General features: G+C 39.8%; 1 protein-coding gene across 4 annotated transcripts in view; it reads right to left on the bottom strand.

Annotated features, from left to right (window-relative positions):
• dennd4c (DENN/MADD domain containing 4C) overlaps positions 1-24864 on the bottom strand; it is a 214285-nt gene that overhangs the window by 93979 nt on the left and 95442 nt on the right. For all 4 annotated transcript variants that reach the window (XM_084404122.1, XM_084404123.1, XM_084404124.1 and 1 more), the window contains exons 13-15: positions 8260-8405; positions 7627-7665; positions 6892-7022 (exon numbers count right to left, since the gene is read on the bottom strand). In XM_084404122.1, the coding sequence (XP_084260248.1) occupies positions 6892-7022; positions 7627-7665; positions 8260-8405 (316 nt within the window). The remainder of the gene's footprint in view (positions 1-6891; positions 7023-7626; positions 7666-8259; positions 8406-24864) is intronic.

Raw genomic sequence — 24864 nt, 5'->3', positions numbered from 1 at the left:
CCACGGTTCAGGTAGTTATTTAGGAAAAACTGCATTTTTTGGGTTTGGGGGGGCCCAGCGCGGGGGGGAGTGGCCCCCGGGGACCAAACGAAATTTTTCCGTAAAAGTCTAGTGGGGCTACATGCCCACCAAATTTCATGTTCCCCGGTGTTTCGGTGTCCCTGGTATCGTTGACGAAAAATTCAGTAGATGACGAAAAAAAAAGAAAAAAAAAACTTTGACAATCCCTATATGACCGCCGAAAGCGGTCATAATGACTACTAGTCTAGAAAAATCTTTAGTCTATGGCAACTCTAATCAATAGCCTACATTTAATAGCTGATATTATTAGGGGCCAAGCACAGAATGTGCGTAGGCACCTATTGTATCCGTTGGCGTTCTCAAAATTAGGGGCCAAGCACCGAAGGTGCGTAGGCACCTATTGTATCTGTTCCCGTTCCTATTATTAGGGGCCAAGCACCGAAGGTGCGGAGGCACCTATTGTATCTGTTCCCGTTCTTATTATTAGGGGCCAAGCACCTATTGTGTTTGTTCCGGTTCTTCTTATTATTAGGGGCCAAGCACCGAAGGTGCGTAGGCACCTATTGTATCTGTTCCCGTTCTTATTATTAGGGGCCAAGCACCGAAGGTGCGGAGGCACCTATTGTATCTGTTCCGTTTCTTATTATTAGGGGCCAAGCACCGAAGGTGCGGAGGCACCTATTGTTTTTGTTCCGGTTCTTATTATTATTAGGGGCCAAGCACCGAAGGTGCGGAGGCACCTATTGTTTTTGTTCCGGTTCTTCTTATTATTAGGGGCCAAGCACCGAAGGTGCGTAGGCACCTATTGTTTTCGTTCCCGTTCTTATTATTATTAGGGGCCAAGCACCGAAGGTGCGGAGGCACCTATTGTGTTTGTTCCGATTCTTATTAGGGGCCAAGCACCGAAGGTGCGGAGGCACCTATTGTTTTCGTTCCCGTTCTTATTATTATTATTAGGGGCCAAGCACCGAAGGTGCGGAGGCACCTATTGTTTTCGTTCGCGTTCTTATTATTAGGGGCCAAGCACCGAAGGTGCGGAGGCACCTATTGTTTTTGTTCCGGTTCTTATTATTATTATTAGGGGCCAAGCACAGAATGTGCATAGGCACCTATTGTATCTGTTGGCGTACCAAAAATAATTCTTCTTTTTCTTCCGCTCTGGGAGTCTATGGCAGCCCATAGAACCGCTTGCGGGAAAGTTATGAAATTTGGCACACTGATAGAGGGCAGACTGAACAGTCACCATAGCAAATTTGGAGTCTCCAACTCATTCCCTCTAGCGCCACCAGCTGTCCAAATTTGCACTCATGTTTATGCTAATAACTTTTGAACCACAAGGGCTAGAAACAAAATTCCCATTTCTTCTGATTCCCTAGCTCAAGACGATTCGATCGCACCCTATGACGTCATTTTCCGTCATGGAAATTTGTCCGCCATTTTGAATTTTTCGAAAAATCTACTTTTTCGAACTCCTCCTAGGCCGTTGCTCCGATTTTCACGAAAATTGACCCCGATCATCTACAGACCATGACAACAAAAAGTTATGGAATTCAAGTTGATTCGCTTAGCAATTTTTGAAAAAACCCACAAACAAATTTTACGTAGCGCTTGCGAAACCAGACGTAAGGCTGTATCTCCGCAACGCTTTATCGGATTCAGACCAAACTTGGCACATGTCATCACAAGCATGACCTGAGGCTACATGCTGCGTTTCGGCGCAGCGCCACCTACTGGTCCGGAGATATGAAAAATGGCTATTTTTGCTTATAACTTCTGAATAGTTTGCCCAAAAATCATCAAATTGGTCTCGTTAGATTCAGGCCAACATGCTGAGTCGACTGATATCCAATTTTACCATATCGGCCATTTTGGCTGTCGGCCATTTTGAATTTTGTGCTAAAATGCTGTATTTTAAGAACGCATGAATGGATTGTTACGAAACATGGTGTGGCTCATCAGCACGGTGCCCTGAAGGAGCGTGAGAAGTTTCAAAACAGCGCCACCTTGTGGTCAAAAGTTATAACAACATTTCCAAAAAGGCTAATAACCTTTGAATACATCTGCCTATTGAAATGCCACTGGTCTTAATAGATTCCCTGGGTCACGCTGAGAACATAGATACCAAGTTTGCAATATTTGGCCGAACTTCCTGTCCGCCATCTTGATTTTCAATCAAAACCTACTTTTTCGAACTCCTCCTAGACCGTTTGTCCGATTTTCACCAAAATCGAATCGTATCATCTCCACACTGTACCGACAAAAAGTTATGGAATTCGTGTTGATTCGTCAAACCGTTCTCGAATACCGCGCAAACAAATCACAGCTACAGATTTAGTGCAAAAGTACTAAATCGCCCATAACTCCCAGACCATTTGTCCTAGACACAAGTGTCTTACACCACTGTGATCGCTGGCTCAAGGCGGACAAAATGGCTATCTCCAATTTCAATGTCGGCCAGAAAAAATGTCTGCTATGTCGAATTTTGTCCGAAACCTACTTTTGCGAACTAGTCCTAGGTTTTTCGCCAGATCGGAACCAAACCAGTCTAGGACATTTCTGTGGACTCTCTAGATCAATAATTATCGAAAGAAAGTTGAACTTTTGCATTTGGGTGGCTGTAACAGGGTCATTTAGAAAAGGGGCGTGGCAAAATACACTAAAAAGCCTATAAATCCCAATTGAAAACTCAGAACTTCACCAAAATTGATGAGCATATGTGTCAGAACATGGTGAGGAAGCATGCAGAGTTTCATGGAGATCGGACCATAGGTGGCGCTATAACTGGCAAAAAGCCTTCATTCTAATTAGGGGTTCAAGCATGAAATGCTGAAACCCTATTGTAATTGTAAGGATTCGTAAAACGCATCGTGCAGGCCAAACCGTAAGGCCTAGAGACGTGAAACCTGGCCAGATGGTAGGCCTCAATTTGGGGACAACCTATCAGAGTATGACCCCGAATGGCCCATAGGTGGCGCTACAGCAACCAAAAGTTCAAAATTGCTCATAACTCTTAGACCGTTTGTCCCAGGATCAAGTGTCTTATATCGTTGGAATCCTTGGCTCAAGGCGGACAAAATGGCTATCTCCGATTTTGATTTAGGCAGGGGAAATTTTTTGCTATGTCGAATTTTGTCCAAAACCTACCTTTGCGAACTAGTCCCTGGTTTTTCGCCCGATTGGAACCAAACCAGTCTAGGACAATTCTCTGGACTCTCTAGATCAATAATTGTCGAAAAAAAGTTGAACTTTTGCATTTGGGTGGCTGTAACAGGGTCATTTAGAAAAGGGGCGTGGCAAAATACACTAAAAAGCCTATAAATCCCAAATGAAAACTCAGAACATCACGAAAATCGCTGAGCATATGTGTCATGACATGGTGAACAAGCGTGCCGAGTTTCATGCAGATCGGACCATAGGTGGCGCTATAAATGGCAAAAAGGTTCCCTTATTATTAGGGGCCAAGCACAGAATGTGCGTAGGCACCTATTGTATCTGTTGGCGTACCAAAAATAATTCTTCTTTTTCTTCCGCTCTGGGAGTCTATGGCAGCCCATAGAACCGCTTGCGGGAAAGTTATGAAATTTGGCACACTGATAGAGGGCAGACTGAACAGTCACCATAGCAAATTTGGAGTCTCCAACTCATTCCCTCTAGCGCCACCAGCTGTCCAAATTTGCACTCATGTTTATGCTAATAACTTTTGAACCACAAGGGCTAGAAACAAAATTCCCATTTCTTCTGATTCCCTAGCTCAAGACGATTCTATGACGTCATTTTCCGTCATGGAAATTTGTCCGCCATTTTGAATTTTTCAAAAAATCTACTTTTTCGAACTCCTCCTAGGCCGTTGCTCCGATTTTCACGAAAATTGAACCAGATCATCTACAGACCATGCCGACAAAAAGTTATGGAATTCAAGTTGATTCGCTTAGCAATTTTCGAAAAAACCCACAAACAAATTTTACGTAGCGCTTGCGAAACCAGACGTAAGGCTGTATCTCCGCAACGCTTTATTGGATTCAGACCAAACTTGGCACATGTCATCACAAGCATGACCTGAGGCTACATGCTGCGTTTCGGCGCAGCGCCACCTACTGGTCCGGAGATATGAAAAATGGCTATTTTTGCTTATAACTTCTGAATAGTTTGCCCAAAAATCATCAAATTGGTCTCGTTAGATTCAGGCCAACATGCTGAGTCGACTGATATCTAATTTTACCATATCGGCCATTTTGGCTGTCGGCCATTTTGAATTTTGTGCTAAAATGCTGTATTTTAAGAACGCATGAATGGATTGTTACGAAACATGGTGTGGCTCATCAGCACGGTGCCCTGAAGGAGCGTGAGAAGTTTCAAAACAGCGCCACCTAGTGGTGAATTTTATTTTTCAAATGCTCATAAGTTTGGGTGTGGTCGACTTATTTTCACGAAACTCATCTCTTTAGACTCCTGAATCCTTGCCGAGTCCAACAATACCAAACATGCTAGGTTTCGCCTTACGGTTTGTGTAGCGTTGTGATTTAGCGCTTAAAAAATATTTGGCTATATCTTCGAAACCGCTTGTCCGATCGAGACGAAACCACCTTCAGAAGTTTGGAAACATAGGTCGATAGCAAAACGTCAATGCCCAAATGCGAAAATATTGATAGTAAGGGGTAGTAAAATTCAATCAAAGTCATGTGTCAGTCATTTTTTACGTGTTTTTTCATATAAATGTCTATAACTCTGAAGTGAATTGAGATATTTTCACCAAAATTGGCACACATATGTATGGGCTTACTCTGAGGACACATAAAATAAATTGTGGGACTGAGCCTCTTGGTGGCGCTATAATAGAACAAAACATGAAATTCCCATTGACTTCAATACAGTTTTGTGAAATAAAATGCTATACTAAACAAATGCATTGGTGTAATATTACGAAACTCAGAATGTGCCAACAACACCATCCCCTGAAGGGACTCAAAATATTTCGAAACAGCACCACCTAGTGGTCAAAAGTTATAACAAAATTTCCAAAACTGCTAATAACTTTTGAATACATTGGCCTATTGTAATGCAACTGGTCTTAATAGATTCCTTGGGTCAAGCTGAGAACATAGATACCAAGTTTTCCTTATTTGGCCAAACTTCCTGTCCGCCATCTTGAATTTCATTCAAAACCTACTTTTTCGAACTTCTCCTAGACCGTTTGTCCGATTTTCACCAAAATAGAATCGTATCATCTCCAGACCGTGCCGACTCAAAGTTATGGATTTCGTGTTGATTGACAAAACCGTTTTCGTATACCGCAGCAGCAAAGTTTAGGCATGATGCCAAAAGGACTATTCAGGCTTTATCTCTGCAATGCCTTGACATACTGACACCAAACTTTGTATGTGTCATTGTCACTTCACTCTGACCACATCACATCAGTTTTGTAACTGCACCACCTATTGGTCGAAAGTGATAGTCAATTAAATCATATTTTTAATTACTGTTTATATGATTTTTTCAGCCATTTTGCCTAAAATCCTCTTTAAATGTCTTTAATTGCTCATTGTTGCAGTTGGTCTGTAATTAGTAATTAGTAATTAGTATCCAGCTCTTTACATTAAATTAGTTGAGTTAGCATATTTAATGAACTAATAAAATAAAAGTTTAAATTAAGATGCTAACCATATATTTCTATATAGTATTGCTTATTCCACCACACAAAGGACTGTTTATAAGGTGACAATCTGTTATACATGTGAAGATTGTAGGCTGTATCTTGAAGATTTTTGTATTGTATTGTATCTTCTGTTATAAACACGAAGATTGACATTTTGTTAATTAAAAAAAATAAGCAACTTAGGCTATGTTCTGTTAGTTGTGTTTTGACTACTTTTTGTTTAATTATATCTCTAGGTAATGAAGATATAGCCTATTAACAAACATAAATCTTATATATTAATATATTATATAAAAAAACGTATAGGCCTATATAAAATATATTAAAAAAAATTCACTGATTAATTTTGCCTGGGGCCCCCAATCAGAGGCGAACCTACACTGAATGGGGGCCCCAGGCAAAATTAATCAGTACTATTGATAATCAGTAATACACTTCTACTATTTGCTTAAGATTTTTGAACTTAGAAGTGTGATAAAGGCGTGATAGGCTATATCAATTTTATGTGGATAAAGGCATATTTTGTACATGACTACACATGTCCTTATAAGGCCAAGAAAATATGTCGTTTTAACGACATAGCATCTCGTTATTACAAGAAAAAGATGTTGTTAAAAAGACATAACATCCCGTTATTACGAGAATGTGCCCTGGATGTGCATCCCACAAATCTCCATCAACTGCAAGATGCTATCCTATCAATATGGGCCAACATTTCTAAAGAATGCTTTCAGCACCTTGTTGAATCAATGCCACGTAGAATTAAGGCAGATCTGAAGGCGAAAGGGGGTCAAACACAGTATTAGTATGGTGTTCCTAATCAGTGGCGGTTCTACATTGAATTACACCCTGGGCGAGACCCCCTTCGAGCGGAAAACAAGACTTAATATCTTATGTCATTTTACTACTTTAGTAAAATAACGTTATGCATCTTTATTTAAGAAATGTTTGATATTTAGACTCGAAACAAGACAAAAATACTAAGTAAGAAAAGCATTTTTTGCAGTGTAATAACTGAACTTGTAATAGTTTTGTTGTTTTGGGACAGAGACCCAGAGGTGAACTGTCATCCACGCCCGCGCCTCTGCGGGTTGAAAACCACTGGTGGCAGGCATATACATTTTTGCTCTGGTACTGAACCTGATATCATGACTCATGGGATTTCAGTGACATTGTGACTGAAATGTTGGTATTACGACATCCCTATGTGTGCGTACCTGTATTTGGGAGGGGGGTCAGGACCATCGTCCAGAGGGGGTTCAGGAGGCATGACGAAGACTGTGTGCTCGCTCTTCTGCGACTCATCCAGTTCCATCAGCCTGGTGTCCTCAGACGACTCACCTTCGACCTGTGCAATGCAGTTACAGTTTTAACATTTACAGGTATTGTCATCAAAAGGGTATTATACATGAACCTCCCGTAATGTTTTCAAACGCTCATGAGTTTGATTAAAATGCTGATCAATATCTTCAACAATATATATATTTGTAGTTTTTTTAACAAAGCACTCTGGCTTTTGTTATCCGTCAGCCTGAAGACAGTTCTTGGAACTTTCCATTACTCTCTCCATATTATTCCAATGCTAAGACTGTTTAGATAAATGATGTGCCAATGCACCCAACAGCAGATGGCAGAGTCAATTATTTACTCCACTAAACCAGTTGCTCAGTGTAGGAAGAGTAACGGCCATCTGTTCCTGCATTTCCCTTAACTGTAGAACTAAGACTAATGTCCTTTATTATAGTCTTTAAAAGCTGCCGTTCCAAAACAGCACTGAGGTCAGTAAAACAGAGGCCACATTAATCATCAGCTCCATCTGCTGCCATCATGGTTTATACTCTAAACATATCCTGGGCAGTTTGTGTTTTCCTTTGCTTTGCCTAACATTGGGCGTAACACTAATCTGACATCAAGCATGACACAGTAACACCTTACTGAAAGGAGTGGCTCACCTTTGTACCCTTGTCCGGTCCTTTGTCGGAAGGAAAAAGCTGAAAGAGAGATGTGGGAAACAAATTCAATCATAGGAAATTCTACATCCTCTGTTCTTCCCATTGGGCGATAAGAATACTTCTACTTTTTTTACATTTTCTTAAGAAAATGTGAGTGGTGCCTAGTGGTGTCTACCAAGCCGCTGTATGATGTGGATGTTCAAGGTGGTAGCCATGTTGTTATGTGGTTGCTCAGGTATTTTATGAGCTTGTTAACACTTTAACAAACTCATAAATGTTGTTGCTAGGGGTTCTAGGTAGTTTCCAGTGCATTGCTATACAGTTGCCAAGGTGTTCTGAGCCATTGTTAACAAATTCCTTGGTGTTCTAGGTGGTTGCTAAGTTAAAAGAGTCCACCCCTAAAGTCTCCATTATATTCCCTAGGGAAGACTCAGTTTCTTCCTTCACTGAAAATCTATGGAATTTTTCAGGTCGTTTTATTATCCAATGGGCAGACATTTTAGTATAAGCAAGTATGAGCAACAGTAATGATACCTAAGAGTGCACCACTAATAACAAAAATATATTTTAGTTTATTGTATTATATTACAGAATAGGATTCTGCATATGTGCATTGTTTTTTGCACATCTTACTTTTCCAATGCAGTCATCAAAGAAAGCCAGACCGGTGTCTTTGTCGCTAACAAAAGTGCATTCCTCGATGAAGCGGATGAAGATCTGAGTCTTGGTGAGCTGAGAGTAGAACTTCTGATGAGCACGATCTCTGCTCTTCAAGAATCCTAAAGGAAGAGACATCAGCATTAGTCAATGACAATCAGTTACAGTAGATCATTACTTTGGCAATAATTACACTTTACATAGGCACATATAGAGACATGTCTTGCTATGAATTTTAGTCCATGTCTCTTAGCTTTGAGAGCTTCTGTATGCAAGCGTAGTCCTAAAATGTAGTTCTTGAACTGCGGAAACAAACAGACCAAACATGTTGGACAAAATGAGTGCAAGAGAAGTCACCAATCAAATGCTCTCTATAATAAGAATGTGGAAAGTTTGTTCAATCGGATGTCAATGGCAAAGAAAATAAGACAAGGCATGTAGCTTATTAACGTTAAAGGCCATGTTGCAGGTTTTTTTTTTCATCGAATTTGTGCAGTTTACTTGTTGGTAAGAAACATTTAAACTGTTATCCATTGTATTTTATGTTGTTGGGTATCACAAAACGCAATATAATACGAAAAAGTAGGCTATCTTACAGCGGTTTGCAACGATTCTCCTTTCCGCCACAATGCATTCCATTACGTCACGTTGGGGAGAGAATATTCCAAAGCCCGCCTTGAGAGCGTTGAGAGTGACTAGAGAGACGAGTAGTAGACGAGAGTATTCAGATAGCGCAGATTATACAACACATCTCTAGTCACCTCAGAGGCGGCCTTACCTATGTTTCACCCGTTTCAATTGAAACGGGCCCCGCCCTCCAAGGGGGCCCCCAACAGAACAGGAAAATCCCATTCATTTTCTCCCTAGGATATTTATTTTCAGACATAATGTCTAAAGTGGTCTCCAACACGTCGCTCGTGGCCTGATTTGGAGGTAGCTCGCCAAGGGCCGTTCACATATCGCGTCTTTTGCACGCTCAAGTTCGTTATTTCAAATAATTGAAGCGACGCACTAATTTTTTCCAGGCGCGAGTCAATATGAAGGATGGGGGTGCACCCAAACTACGGGTGTTTTTTTCTTCTCCGTAAATAAATCTTCTAGCAGAGCTACAGCAAGCGTTTATCGGTAGTGGAAATCCATTAGCTATTAAAACTTCTCTGTCGTTGTGGAGATACGAGCGCATGGTACATAGCAACGACAGACGCCACCGGAAAATCGGACTAAATTTTACTATTAATAATAAAAGATAAGCTAATGTGCATTGTAAATGTCAGTATTTTGTCTTTTTTGAATCATTCTTTTTATAAAAATGATTTAAAGGCTGAAATATGCGAGGTTTATCTTTTTATAAAAACTTTTTTGTCAAAACTTTATTTGAACTTGTACATGTTAGTAGATAACATGTTGCAAGACACCCCTTTCAAATTTGGCCATAATTTTTAATGTTACTATTTTTATGTTTATGCAAACAAAAAGTGCAAATTGATGGTAAGTTTATTTGTTATTTGCTGGTTTTCGACATAAAACTTGGTGAATTGATTTTATTGTGTAGTATTAGTACTTTTTGAACAGGATTATGTGATAACCATGCTCATGTCACTATAATCATGAAATTACATTTTCATACCATTTCATCTCTAGTTATGATGCACTATAAAATCAACAATAATTATGTGTTTTTACAGTATAATATTTTTTTTTATATGTCAATTAAGGGTGACATATATAGGCCTAGGAGTTATGAGACATTATTTAAGAGATTTAATTATTGCATATAGCTCTCGGCCACTTTCATTTTTAAAAAGTAGCTAAAAAAGGTTGGAGACCCCTAAACCATCCAAGTTAGATTGACCACGAGCTACGAGGCTGTGAAACGAAAGTTTCTGCTCCTATAAAAGCCACAAAGTATAAAAATCAACCTTGTTATTTGCGATCTTCTGGAGAAATACTACACTACCCATAATTCTAAGCAAAACACTGACGTCTCTGATTGGTCGAACTTGAGTCGCGCCGCGGTTACCATGGCGACGTTTACCGCCCCCGCGAATGGTGATCTGAAGTAAATAAATACCGGTAGTTTATGTGTTTATACTTTGCCTTTTTTCCGTAAGGTTAAAACGTTTTTTTTTTTTTGAGCAGGGAAATAATTTGAATTGGAAATGAAACGTACATATGCCAGTGGTGCCTGTTCATGATGCTGAAAGTGCGCGTAATAAAATAATGATGCAAACCAAAAAGAATCCTTGCTTTTTCTGCTCATGTTTACATTTTATGTGGGCAGGGCCCCATATTAGTTATTGAAACGGGCCCCCAGATGCTTAAGGCCGCCCCTGAACTGTCACCTATAACTGTTTAAGCTGGTTCATAAGTAACTATAAGATAGATGTTCTAGATAAGATATACGCCGTTTTTAACCATGTAAACACTTGAATCGCACTAACTGAAGTGCGCGTGTGTTTTTGTAACGCACCTTAAGCGCGTATTCATTTTAAACTTGACATCAGGAAGTTTTCCCTGAACTCTGTCAACACGACTCACTGTCAGCAGTCTGCCTTCATCCAGAAACAGCTCAAATAACGTGACAGCAGTGTATAAAACTGTTACAGGCACCGACATAATATTTCTGTCTTCATCACGGCACAGAATAACAAAATACGTCCATAAGAACCCGTTTGTAATTACGCGCATGCGTGAAACTTGATCGTGTACCGACAACAAGCTTTCCAACGCAGTTTCCATGGGACGGCACCGCCGGCGCCCACACAAGCACCTGCCAAACAGCGACAGACACGCGGCGGCGGCTGTGTTTGCAACATTTTCACCGGAGGAAGAGGTAAACGCTTAGAAACACTTGGCAATGATGCTGTTACTGGAGCTAGTAGGCTACCATCAAAACGTGGGATAACTAATCATTAATGTGTTTACAACGTTGGGGGAAAGACTTCATTAGGGATTATCTGGAGGGGGTGGATAACAGGTGGGACTGGCAAAATTAGCCCATAGCTAGCATGATGCCTTCTATTTCTAGATGAAGACAAAGTTTACCGGTACTTATCTGAACTAATGTCATGATCACTGCCACTAGATATAAAGAAAACGTTGATTTTTCACTCATTTTTCCCAGTCAGTCGCCACAGTTCTAATACAAACTGTATTGGCTGAGGCTACCTTTCCTCCGCTTCTCCCCAACGTGACGTCATCACCGAATTGCGTAAAAAAAACCGTTCATACCAAAAAACGTAAAAAAATGGTCTTTAAGACCATTTTTGAGACATTTTAAAAATGGTATACATATCTTGAGTGATTAATGTACCCATTGATCAACAGTGGTGGTTAACCTGCAACATGGCCTTTAACTGACGAGAGAGAGATAGAGAGCGAGCGCACTTCTGTTAAATGCTCTTGATTGCTGATCATTCACTCAGCACATGTTATTTGGATGAAAACTAAATCGTAAATTTGGAGTGCTGTCAGTACAGAGAACAACGACAAAAATCGGTGTTGCCTACACCGTGTTATCCTCTTTTTAAAATTTGCACCCTGTTGACTTAAATGGGGCAAGTTTTAAACCTGCTTTTAGCCTCTTAACATCCAGGGTGCAACAACAGGGTGCAAATTTTAAAAAGAGTAGGCAACACCGATTTTTGTCGTTGTTCTCTGACAAACAGAGAATAGATATTTAGAAATATATATTTGATGAACAAATTAAGCCAACTAATATGATTTATATTCTTTTGGTTTATCTATACTAATACATTTAAAAATTACAAATGCAGTGAAAATTCAGGGATCGGTTACGGTATCGGTATCGGCGAGTACCAAAAATGAAAGTATCGGTATCGGACTCGTTCTGCAAAAAGTGGTATCGGGACACCCCTACTAAAAACACATCTTTTTGACCTAGCATACACATAACACATTATAAACTTCTATAATTCAATCAGACAAAAGGAATCGCCGGTGCAGCACAGATGTCTACTAATTAAAAATATTTATTTAAGGTGCATAACAATAAATGACTAACGTTTCGATGTAATGTTACATCTTCATCAGAGTCCTTGGAGAGAATGAGCAATGAAGCCATTAATAAAGATCATCAACAGGTGTGATTAAGGGGGCGTTGGCCACCCAAAAATACACCCCTCTAAACCAAGGTGTCACACTCACACATCAATCATTAAAGGGCAAGTACCCACATACAGATAAAAAAAAAAAAAAAAAAAAAAAAAAAAAAAAAACAACAGTTCACAATACAATGGGAATAAAAGTATATTCATCTTAAGTACTGTATTTTAATATGCTTAAATGTTTAGAGAAAGCATGTTAAACTCAATTCTTCATTTAGACCAAAAGGTTCTCGAGTGTTAAGTGTATGTATCCAGAACGCTTCCCTGCATAGAAGTTTATTGATAATATCACCACCTCTGGGTGGGGGTGTGATTTTCTCAATTCCCCAAAACTTCAATGATGCAGGGGAACCATGATTAGCCTGCTTATAGTGCCTCGCCATGGCATATGTTAAGTTCTGGGTACGAATTGCTGTTTTGTGTTCAGCTATCCTTAATTTCAGTTGACGTTTTGTTTGACCTATGTACACCAGTCCACAGGGACACTTTAGAAGGTATACTACGTGAGTACTGTTACAGTTAATGAATGAAGAAATAGAATATTTCTTACCAGTGCGGGGATGTGAAAAGTCTTTCGCATTGGTCGAATTAGAGCATTGCGCACAATTGCCACATTTATAGAAACCCAGAGGTGGGCTGGGAAGCCAAGTAGTAGAGGGTGAAATAATCATATCTGAGTGGACCAATCGGTCGCGAATATTGCGGGCGCGTCTGAAAATAAACCTGGGCGGCTCAGCGCAGATGTCTTTGAGTGTCGGGTCACTGTTAAGAACGTGCCAATGTTTGCGAATGATGTTCTTTATTCTTCCTGCTGCTGGAGTGTAGCTAGTGGAAAAAAATACTCTGGATGTCATGTGAGGCTTACATTTTTTCTTTAACAATGAGGCACGGTCTGTATTCAAAGCCCTATCCCATGCTTTAGAAATATCAGATTTATCATAACCTCTTTGATCGAAAAGACGCGCTAGGTGGGCTGCTTTTGACATAAATTCACTTGTAGTACTACAATTTCTTCTGACTCGTAGGAACTGGCCTACTGGTATATTGCGAATCAGATGAGGCGAATGATTACTGTCTGCTCTTAACAGGGTATTCCTGCTAAGAGGTTTACGGTAGATAGTAGATTGTAAGATATTATTTGTGTCCTTAGAAATAGTAAGATCTAAGAAATCAATGGACTGCTTATTAAATTCCATAGTAAAAGACAAATAATCAGTAGTAGAATTTACATAAGTCAAAAAATGATTTAACTCACTAGGTGTGCCCTTCCATATTAATAGAATATCGTCTATATATCTGCGCCAAAATGATATTTTAGAATAGAACGGGTTATTTTCAGTATTCTGTATATATTTTTCTTCCCATAGACCCATCACCAAACAAGCATATGAGGGTGCAAACGAGGACCCCATTGCAGTCCCCTGAAGTTGTAAATAGAATTTGTCATAGTATTTGAAAAAATTGTTAGATAAAATGATCTCGACAAGATTAACAAGAAATTCTGAAGGAGGCAAAACATCAGTGGGCCGTTTGGTAAGGTAATACAATATGGCTTGTAGACCTATATGGTGGGGTATGCATGTATAGAGACTTTGTACATCCAACGTTACAAGAACATCATTGCTTTCGCACTTCCAATTATAAATCAGATTTAAAACATCAGTTGTATCCCCAAGGTATGATGGTAAACTGTGAACATATTGTCTTAAAAAGAAATCAACAAATTGTGAGAGAGGCTCGGTTAAGCTTCCTATGCTAGATACAATAGGACGCAAAGGAGGATCATCAAGTCGTTTGTGAATTTTGGGTAGACCATAGAATACTGGACATCGAGGATGGTCAATAAGCAGAAAAGCCTTTTCCTTATCAGTAATCCAGCCTTTTTTATGAGATGTATCAATAAATTCATTAATCATATTTTTTGTGCTGGAGGTAGGATTGTGAAGGAGGGGCTGATAATGTTTTGCATCATTTAATAATTTAAATATACCACAATCATAGCTCTTTAAGCCCATAACCACAACAGCGCCCCCCTTGTCAGAATTTCTTGTTAATCTTGTCGAGATCATTTTATCTAACAATTTTTTCAAATACTATGACAAATTCTATTTACAACTTCAGGGGACTGCAATGGGGTCCTCGTTTGCACCCTCATATGCTTGTTTGGTGATGGGTCTATGGGAAGAAAAATATATACAGAATACTGAAAATAACCCGTTCTATTCTAAAATATCATTTTGGCGCAGATATATAGACGATATTCTATTAATATGGAAGGGCACACCTAGTGAGTTAAATCATTTTTTGACTTATGTAAATTCTACTACTGATTATTTGTCTTTTACTATGGAATTTAATAAGCAGTCCATTGATTTCTTAGATCTTACTATTTCTAAGGACACAAATAATATCTTACAATCTACTATCTACCGTAAACCTCTTAGCAGGAATACCCTGTTAAAGGAGAAGTTCACTTTCAAAAAAACTTTTGCTGATAATTTACTCACCCCCATGTCATCCAAGATGTCCATGTCTTTCTTTCTTCAGTCGCAAAGAAATTAAGGTTTTTGATGAAAACATTCCAGGATTTCCCCCCATGTAATGGATTCTATTGGGACCCAAACGGTAGAAGGTCCAAATGACAGTTTAAGTGCAGCTTCAAAGGGCTTTAAACGATACCAGATGATGAATAAGGGTCTTATCTAGCGAAACGATCGGTCAATTCCAAAATAAATAAAAAAGTTTAAGTTTTATAAGCACAAATGTTCGCCTTGCTCTGTTCTGTGATGCGCGTTCGTGACGTCACGTAATACGCAATTACGTTGAAAAGGTCACGCTTGAAAAATTTCTGTCCTGAAGAAAATGTTCTTTTTGGCTTTTTAATATTAAAACACCCAGGATACGCACACGAAATGGGCATTTTAAACGATAAACTGACACAAATACATTTGAAAATGTGTATATGGTCCTCCTCCTGCACATTTGTAAACACGTCAAGCGTGACCTTTTCAACGTAATTGCGTATTACGTGACGTCACGAACGCGCATCACAGAACAGAGCAAGGCGAGCGTTTGTGCTTATAAAACTTAAACTTTTTTATTTATTTTGGAAATGACCGATCGTTTCGCTAGATAAGACCCTTATTCATCGTCTGGTATCGTTTCAAGCCCTTTGAAGCTGCACTTAAACTGTCATTTGGACCTTCTACCGTTTGGGTCCCAATAGAATCCATTACATGGGGGGAAATCCTGGAATGTTTTCATCAAAAACCTTAATTTCTTTGCGACTGAAGAAAGAAAGACATGGACATCTTGGATGACATGGGGGTGAGTAAATTATCAGCAAAAGTTTTTTTGAAAGTGAACTTCTCCTTTAAGAGCAGACAGTAATCATTCGCCTCATCTGATTCGCAATATACCAGTAGGCCAGTTCCTACGAGTCAGAAGAAATTGTAGTACTACAAGTGAATTTATGTCAAAAGCAGCCCACCTAGCGCGTCTTTTCGATCAAAGAGGTTATGATAAATCTGATATTTCTAAAGCATGGGATAGGGCTTTGAATACAGACCGTGCCTCATTGTTAAAGAAAAAATGTAAGCCTCACATGACATCCAGAGTATTTTTTTCCACTAGCTACACTCCAGCAGCAGGAAGAATAAAGAACATCATTCGCAAACATTGGCACGTTCTTAACAGTGACCCGACACTCAAAGACATCTGCGCTGAGCCGCCCAGGTTTATTTTCAGACGCGCCCGCAATATTCGCGACCGATTGGTCCACTCAGATATGATTATTTCACCCTCTACTACTTGGCTTCCCAGCCCACCTCTGGGTTTCTATAAATGTGGCAATTGTGCGCAATGCTCTAATTCGACCAATGCGAAAGACTTTTCACATCCCCGCACTGGTAAGAAATATTCTATTTCTTCATTCATTAACTGTAACAGTACTCACGTAGTATACCTTCTAAAGTGTCCCTGTGGACTGGTGTACATAGGTCAAACAAAACGTCAACTGAAATTAAGGATAGCTGAACACAAAACAGCAATTCGTACCCAGAACTTAACATATGCCATGGCGAGGCACTATAAGCAGGCTAATCATGGTTCCCCTGCATCATTGAAGTTTTGGGGAATTGAGAAAATCACACCCCCACCCAGAGGTGGTGATATTATCAATAAACTTCTATGCAGGGAAGCGTTCTGGATACATACACTTAACACTCGAGAACCTTTTGGTCTAAATGAAGAATTGAGTTTAACATGCTTTCTCTAAACATTTAAGCATATTAAAATACAGTACTTAAGATGAATATACTTTTATTCCCATTGTATTGTGAACTGTTGTTTTTTTTTTTTTTTTTTTTTATCTGTATGTGGGTACTTGCCCTTTAATGATTGATGTGTGAGTGTGACACCTTGGTTTAGAGGGGTGTATTTTTGGGTGGCCAACGCCCCCTTAATCACACCTGTTGATGATCTTTATTAATGGCTTCATTGCTCATTCTCTCCAAGGACTCTGATGAAGATGTAACATTACATCGAAACGTTAGTCATTTATTGTTATGCACCTTAAATAAATATTTTTAATTAGTAGACATCTGTGCTGCACCGGCGATTCCTTTTGTCTGGTTGTATTGTCCTGCCCTGGTTGCACCGGATTGTTTGTGGATTACAGAAGCGCAGAGAACCTTCTCTTTGATTCTATAATTCAATGTTAGGCTGCATAGTTTAGGTCAGCCGGAACCGGGAACACTCTCAATAAATCGTGATGTACTCGTTACATCATAAGAAGAATGTTGTCTACGCTAATATTAGTCTCTCTGTTTATCCCGAGGTTTACCGCAGTCCTCCGGATCCAGGCCGTATCCAGATCTGATGAAGGACCTGCTCCTGGACACGACGGCAACGCAGTCCTGAAGTGTCAACTAGTCTCTCACCTGTGAAGGCCCCCTTTCTCCTTCCCTTTACCATTGTACAGATAAAACGTTGTCAAAATAGTTCCGGTTCACATGGCTACGCAGAAGCGATAAATAATTCTGTATTATAAATTGTTAAGGCCAGACAAGTAATTTCTTAAGGTCAATTTTAATTTTTTATAAGAAAAAAAAAATGTATATATATATAAAAAAAAAATTCTTCAAGGCTTGCACCTTTGAACCTATTTCAAGGTTTGCGTTCTCGAGCCACCAGGCACTGTTGTTTTGCGAATTAGCAGGCTGGAGCACGTTAAGGGTTTTCTGTTAGAATGGTGTCATGTAAGGATAAGTTAAATAACTAATGATCTTTGCAACGGAAGTGAATCAATCAAAACTAACTTTAGCTGGACAATAACTTTATTCTAGAGCTGCTGTAAAGCCAAACCAATCTATGTTACTTTAATTTCCTATTATCACTGTAAAGCTGCTTTGAAACAGTCCATATTGTTAAAAGCGCTATATAAATGAAGGTGACTTGACTAGACAAGTCGCTTGTCTAGCAATCGCTGATCGATTGCTCCTGTCTGCCTCGCTGCCTGCTGCCTGCTGTGAGTGTGTTTGCTTCGGTGCTGTAAGCTCCGACTTAGCCTCGTATTTCTTTGTTTTGAACCATCATTTACTACAATTTGTAGTTGTTTATACTAAATACAGCTTACCCAACATCTCAGATTGACGTCGCTAGCTTCCGTTACTACTAACACAACACGCTAATTAAGTTGGCTTGAGAGAGCCAACATATTGAAATCCTATTTAAACTTATTAAGTTGGCTTGAGAGAGCCAACATATTGAAATCCTATTTAAACTTAATATTATTAAGTTGGCTTGAGAAAGCCAACATATTGAAATCCTATTTAAACTTATTATTATTCTTCTTCTGACCGGAAAAAAAACTATATGTATCTCCTCCTAGAGCTTTAACTCTACATACTCCAAACTCGGCACAGACACTCAGACTGATCTGACTCGGTGTGCTCTATCTTTTCAGGCTGATCGGACTTACGGTTTTCCTAAAAATGATGATCAAAACTCGAAAAAACTCATTCAAAAACTCCATTGACTTACATTAGGGAGTTCTAAAAAATTCAAACCGACAAAAATTCAAATCTAAATACCTTGAAGACTAAACCAAACTGCCGTTCTATATATATTAGCCAATGAAACTCATTTAAACTAATAAACTCTAATCTCATACATTTATAAACTAATTAACTTAAATTTAATAGCTAATTAACTAATAAACTCATGAATTCATAGACTTATGAACTCTTAAACTCATAAATTAATAAACTCTGAACTCTAAACTCATTTAAACTTATAAACTCTAAACTCAAAAACTCGTACACATATAAACTCTAAACTCATAAACTCTGAGTGTGTGTGTGTGTGTCTGAGTGAGGTAGTCTGAGTGTGTGTGTGTGTGTGTGTGTGTGTGTGTGTGTGTGTGTGTGTGTGTGTGTGTGTGTGTGTGTGTGTGTATCTATCTAACTTATTTATATATCTATCATAAACTTCAAACTACTTTAAACTACTTAAAACTTCAAACCACTTTAAACTTCTTAAGTTTAATGCTTCCAGCTCCCAAGCAACTCCATAGCAACCAAACTTGAGTACCCTAGCAACCGTTTTGCAAGACCTATATCCAGTGCCGTCGCTGGTGGGGTGCGAGGCCCTGTGCGAACATAAAATGCGAGGCCCTGCTCTTTGATGTGTATGCTCAATTGCGCATGAATTACTGTCACACGGACGTAGCTGTTCTAATTCTTTTGCACGCATAATCTTGCTGCAATACGTTTTTATCAAGTAGAATAATACAGCATAATCATGCACATAGTCTCAGCTATGACTTTTTGCTATTTATTTCAGAGGGGAAAAAAAATCAACTGTGCAACCAGTGGCTTACATCAAGTCAGCTCGAGAATTTTGATCGAGAATCCGCATATTTAACTCAATGTGTATCTTAATGGTCCAGTGGTAGAACTTTCGCCAAGCGTGTCAGAGGTTCTGGGTTCGAATCCGCTCTCGTAGGCCTATGGTTTTATTTTTCTCGTATAACGTTAGTTTTTTTTTTTTCTCATCAAAACCGATTATGTTAATCAGTGGTTGTATATCAAGCAGGGACACATTTGTGTGCATTATGTTAGAGCATCCACAACGGATTGAAGCGCGCGTCCAAATGAAGACAGTGCGGCGTGTGCGCAATTAAGCCATACGAGAAAACACTGTATCCGCGCCACTGATCGCAGCGGCAACGAGCACTTTATTCACTTGATTTAAAAAACACATTTCAGCACTTCTCTTATTTTTAAAAAAACGAACGAAATGAATGCTCTGCCAGTTAACTGGATATGTTTTATTTATTTGTAGAATTGTTACATTCGTGCCGCGAGATGTTTTAAAAAGTGGTAAAAAAAAAAAAAAAAAAAAAAAAACACAGCAGGATTGCGAGGCCCCCTATTGGCGCGAGGCCCTGTGCGGTTGCACAGTTCGCACAGTCTATGCGACGGCTCTGCCTATATCTCTGTATCAGAACATCGTATAGAGATGAGGTTTGGCTCTTTTGACTCATGCTTGCAAACAGCACTTCCAACATGCTACACATGCTAGCAGTGAATAGCTACATGCTAATAGCAATTAGTTAAGTGTTAAATCATGCCAAGATCATGCTAAGAACTCTATAAAAACTCCATAGTAACCATCTGTGACAACTACCAACCAGCTAGTAACACCATATCAACCGCCCTGAATACCATAGCAACCACCCAGAACACCCTAGCAACCGCATAGCAACCACCCAGAACACCCTAGCAACCACCCAAAATACCCTAGCAACCACACAAAAGACCCTAGCAACCACCTAAAACACCCTAGCAACCGCCTAGCAACCACCCAAAAGACCCTAGCAACCACCCAAAACAGTCTAGCAACCACCCAGAACACCCTAGCCACCACCTAGCAACCACCCAGAATACCTTAGCAACCGCCTAGCAACACCATAGCAACCACCCATAACACCCTAGCAACTGCCTAGCAACCACCCAGAACACCCTAGCAACCACCCAAAATACCTTAGCAACCGCCTAGCAACACCATAGCAACCACCTATAACACCCTAGCAACTGCCTAGCAACCACCCAGAACACCCTAGCAACCACCCAAAAGACCCTAGCAACCGCCTAGCAACCACCCAAAAGACCCTAGCAACCACCTAAAATAACCTAGCAACCACCCAAAAGACCCTAGCAACCGCCTAGCAACCACCCAAAATATCCTAGCAACCACCTAGCAACCACCAATAATACCCTAGCAACCACCCAGAACACCCTAGCAACCACCCAAAATACCCATAGCAACCGCCTAGCAACCACCCAGAACACCCTAGCAACCACCCAAAATACCCTAGCAACTGCCTAGCAACACCATAGCAACCACCTATAACACCCTAGCAACTGCCTAGCAACCACCCAGAACACCCTAGCAACCACCCAAAAGACCCTAGCAACCGCCTAGCAACCACCCAAAAGACCCTAGCAACCACCCAAAATATCCTAGCAACCACCCAAAAGACCCTAGCAACCGCCTAGCAACCACCCAAAACACCCTAGCAACCACCCAAAAACCCTAGCAACCGCCTAGCAACCACCCAAAACACCCTAGCAACCACCCAGAATACCCTAGCAACCGCCTAGCAACCACCCAAAATACCCTAGCAACCGCCTAGCAACACCATAGCGACCACCCATAACATCCTAGCAACCGCCTAGCAAAAAACGTTCTGGTCCAAACTTTCTCAAGCCAACTTAAAGTTTGTCTCGACGAACTTTCGCATCTAGTTATTATTATTCCGAGACTAAAATTTCTATATGAAACTCGTCCTAGAGCTTTAACTCTACATACTCCAAACTCGGCTCAGACACTCAAACTGATCTGGCCAGGTGTGCTATATCTTTTCAGACTGATCGGACTTATGGTTTTCCTACAAATGACGATCAAAACTCGGAAAAACTCCCATTGACTTACAATGGGGAGTTCTAAAAAATTCAAATCCAGATTCAAACTCACCAACCGACAAAAATTTAAATCTAAACACCTTGAAGACTAAACCAAACTGCCGTTCTATATATATTAGCCAATGAAACTCATTTAAACTAATAAACTCTAATCTCATACATTTATAAACTAATTAACTTAAATTTAATAGCTAATTAACTAATAAACTCATGAATTCATAGACTTATGAACTCTTAAACTCATAAATTAATAAACTCTGAACTCTAAACTCATTTAAACTTATAAACTCTAAACTCAAAAACTCATACACTTATAAACTCATCAATTTATACACTTATAAACTCTAAACTCATAAACTCTGAGTGTGTGAGTGTGTGTGTGTGTGTGTGTGTGTGTGTGTGTGTGTGTGTGTGTGTGTCTGAGTGAGTGTGTGAGCGAGGTAGTCTGAGTGAGTGTGTGTGTGTGTGTGTGTGTGTGTGTGTGTGTGTATCTAACTTATTTATCTATCTATCTATCTATCTCTCTGTCATAAACTTCAAACTACTTTAAACTTTAAACCAATTTAAACTTCTTAAGTTTAAAGCTCCCAGCTCCCAAGCAACTCCATAGCAACCAAACTCGAGTACCCTAGCAACCGTTTTGCAAGACCTATATCTCTGTATCAGAACATCGTATAGAGATGAGGTTTGGCTCTTTTGACTCATGCTAGCAAACAGCACTTCCAAAATGCTACACATGCTAGCAGTGAATAGCTACATGCTAATAGCGATTAGTTAAGTGCTATATCATGCCAAGATCATGCTAAGAACTCTATAAAGACTCCATAGTAACCATCTGTGACAACTACCAACCACCTAGTAACACCATAGCAACCACCCAGAACACCCTAGCAACCACCTAACAACCACCCAGAATACCCTAGCAACACCATAGCAACCACCAAAACACCCTAGCAACCACCTAGCAACATCATAGCAACCACCCAGAACACCCTAGCAACCGCCTAGCAACACCATAGCGACCACCAAAACACCCTAGCAACAGCATAGCAACCACCCAGAACAACCTAGTAACTGCCTAGCAACATCCTAGCAACCACCAAAACACCCTAGCAACATCCTAGCAACCACCCAGAATACCCTAGCAACCGCCTAGCAACACCATAGCAACCACCAAAACACCCTAGCAACCGCCTAGCAACATCATAGCAACCACCCAGAACACCCTAGCAACCACCTAGCAACCATCCAGAATACCCTAGCAACCGCCTAGCAACCACCCAGAATACCCTAGCAACCACCTAGCAACAGCATAGCAACCACCCAGAACACCCTAGCAACCGCCTAGCAACCACCCAGAATACCCTAGCAACCGCCTAGCAACAGCATAGCAACCACCCAGAACACCCTAGCAACCGCCTAGCAACCACCCAGAATACCCTAGCAACCGCCTAGTAACACCATAGCAACCACCCAGAACACCCTAGCAACCGCCTAGCAACCACCCAGAATACCCTAGCAACCACCTAGCAACACCATAGCAACCACCCAGAACACCCTAGCAACCGCCAAGCAACACCATAGCAACCACCCAGAACACCCTAGCAACCGCCTAGCAACCACCCAGAATACCCTAGCAACCGCCTAGCAACACCATAGCAACCACCCAGAACACCCTAGCAACCCACTAGAAAACCCCCAACAACTTTTTAACTGTAAACTACTTTATACTTTAAACTACTTTAAACTTCAAACTGATTTAAACTTTAAACTAATTTAAACTTTAAACTAATTTAAACTTTAGACTAATTTAAACTTTAAACTACTTTAAAATTTAAACTAATTTAAACTTTAGACTAATTTAAACTTTAAACTAATTTAAACTTCAAACTAAATTAAACGTTAAACTAAATTAAACTTCAAACTACTTTAATCTTCAAACTACTTTAAATTTTAAACTTTCCAGTCCAAACTTTCTCAAGCCAACTTAAAGTTTGTCTCGACGAACTTTTTAATCTAGTTAAGTTGGCTTGAGAAAGCCAACATATTGAAATCCTATTTAAACTTATTATTATTTTTCTTCTGACCCTAAAAAAATCTATATCAAACTCCTCCTAGAGCTTTAACTCTACATACTCCAAACTCGGCTCAGACACTCAAACTGATCTGACTCGGTATGCTATATCTTTTCAGACTGATCGGACTTACGGTTTTCCTAAAAATGACGATCAAAACTCGAAAAAACTCATTCAAAAACTCCCATTGACTTACATTGGGGAGTTCTAAAAAATTCAAACCGACAAAAATTTAAATCTAAACACCTTGAAGACTAAACCAAACTGCCGTTCTATATACTATATGAGCCATTGAGACTCATTTAAACTAATAAACTCTAAACTATAAACACTTATAAACTAATTAACTTATAAACTCATGAATTCATAAACTTATGAACTCTTAAACTCATAAATTAATAAACTCTGAACTCTTAATCTCATTTAAACTTATAAACTCTAAACTGATTTAAACTTATAAACTCAAAACTCAAGAACTCATACACTTATAAACTCATCAATTTATACACTTATAAACTCTAAACTCAGACACACACACTGAGTTTATGAGTGAGTGTGTGAGCGAGTTAGTGTGTGTGTGTGTGTGTGTGTGTGTCTATCTAACTTATTTATCTATCTGTCAAACTGCAAACTACTGTAAACTACTGTAAACTTCAAACCACTATAAACTTGTTAAGTTTAAATCTTCCAGCTCCCAAGCAACTCCATAGCAACCAAACTCGAGTACCCTAGCAACCGTTTTGTAAGACCTATATCTCTGTATCAGAACATCGTATAGAGATGAGGTTTGGCTCTTTTGACTCATGCTAGCAAACATCACTTCCAACATACTACACATGCTAGCAGTGAATAGCTACATGCTAATAGTGATTAGTTAAGTGTTAAATCATGCCAAGATCATGCTAAGAACTCTATAAAAACTCCATAGTAACCATCTGTGACAACTACCAGCCACCTAGTAACACCATATCAACCACCCTGAATACCTTAGCAACCGCCTAGCAACACCTAGCAACCACCCATAACACCCTAGAAACCACCTAGCAACCACCCAAAAGACCCTAGCAACCACCTAGCAACCACCCAAAATATCCTAGCAACCACCCAAAACACCCTAGCAACCGCCTAGCAACCACCCAAAAGACCCTAGCAACCACCAAAAATATCCTAGAAACCACCCAAAATACCCTAGCAACCGCCTAGCAACCACCCAAAAGACCCTAGCAACCACCGAAAATATCCTAGCAACCAGCCAAAAGACTCTAGCAACTACCCAAAATATCCTAGCAACCGCCTAGCAACTACCCAAAAGACCCTAGCAACCACCCAGAACACCCTACCAACCGCCTAGCAACCACCCAGAACACCCTAGCAACCACCCAAAATAACCTA

This window comes from Rutilus rutilus, assembly GCF_951802725.1.
Source record: "Rutilus rutilus genome assembly, chromosome: 3".
NCBI classification, from domain to species: Eukaryota; Metazoa; Chordata; class Actinopteri; order Cypriniformes; family Leuciscidae; genus Rutilus; species Rutilus rutilus.
Note: the sequence above shows the minus strand (reverse complement) of the source record. Positions and strands in the feature narration are given on the sequence as shown.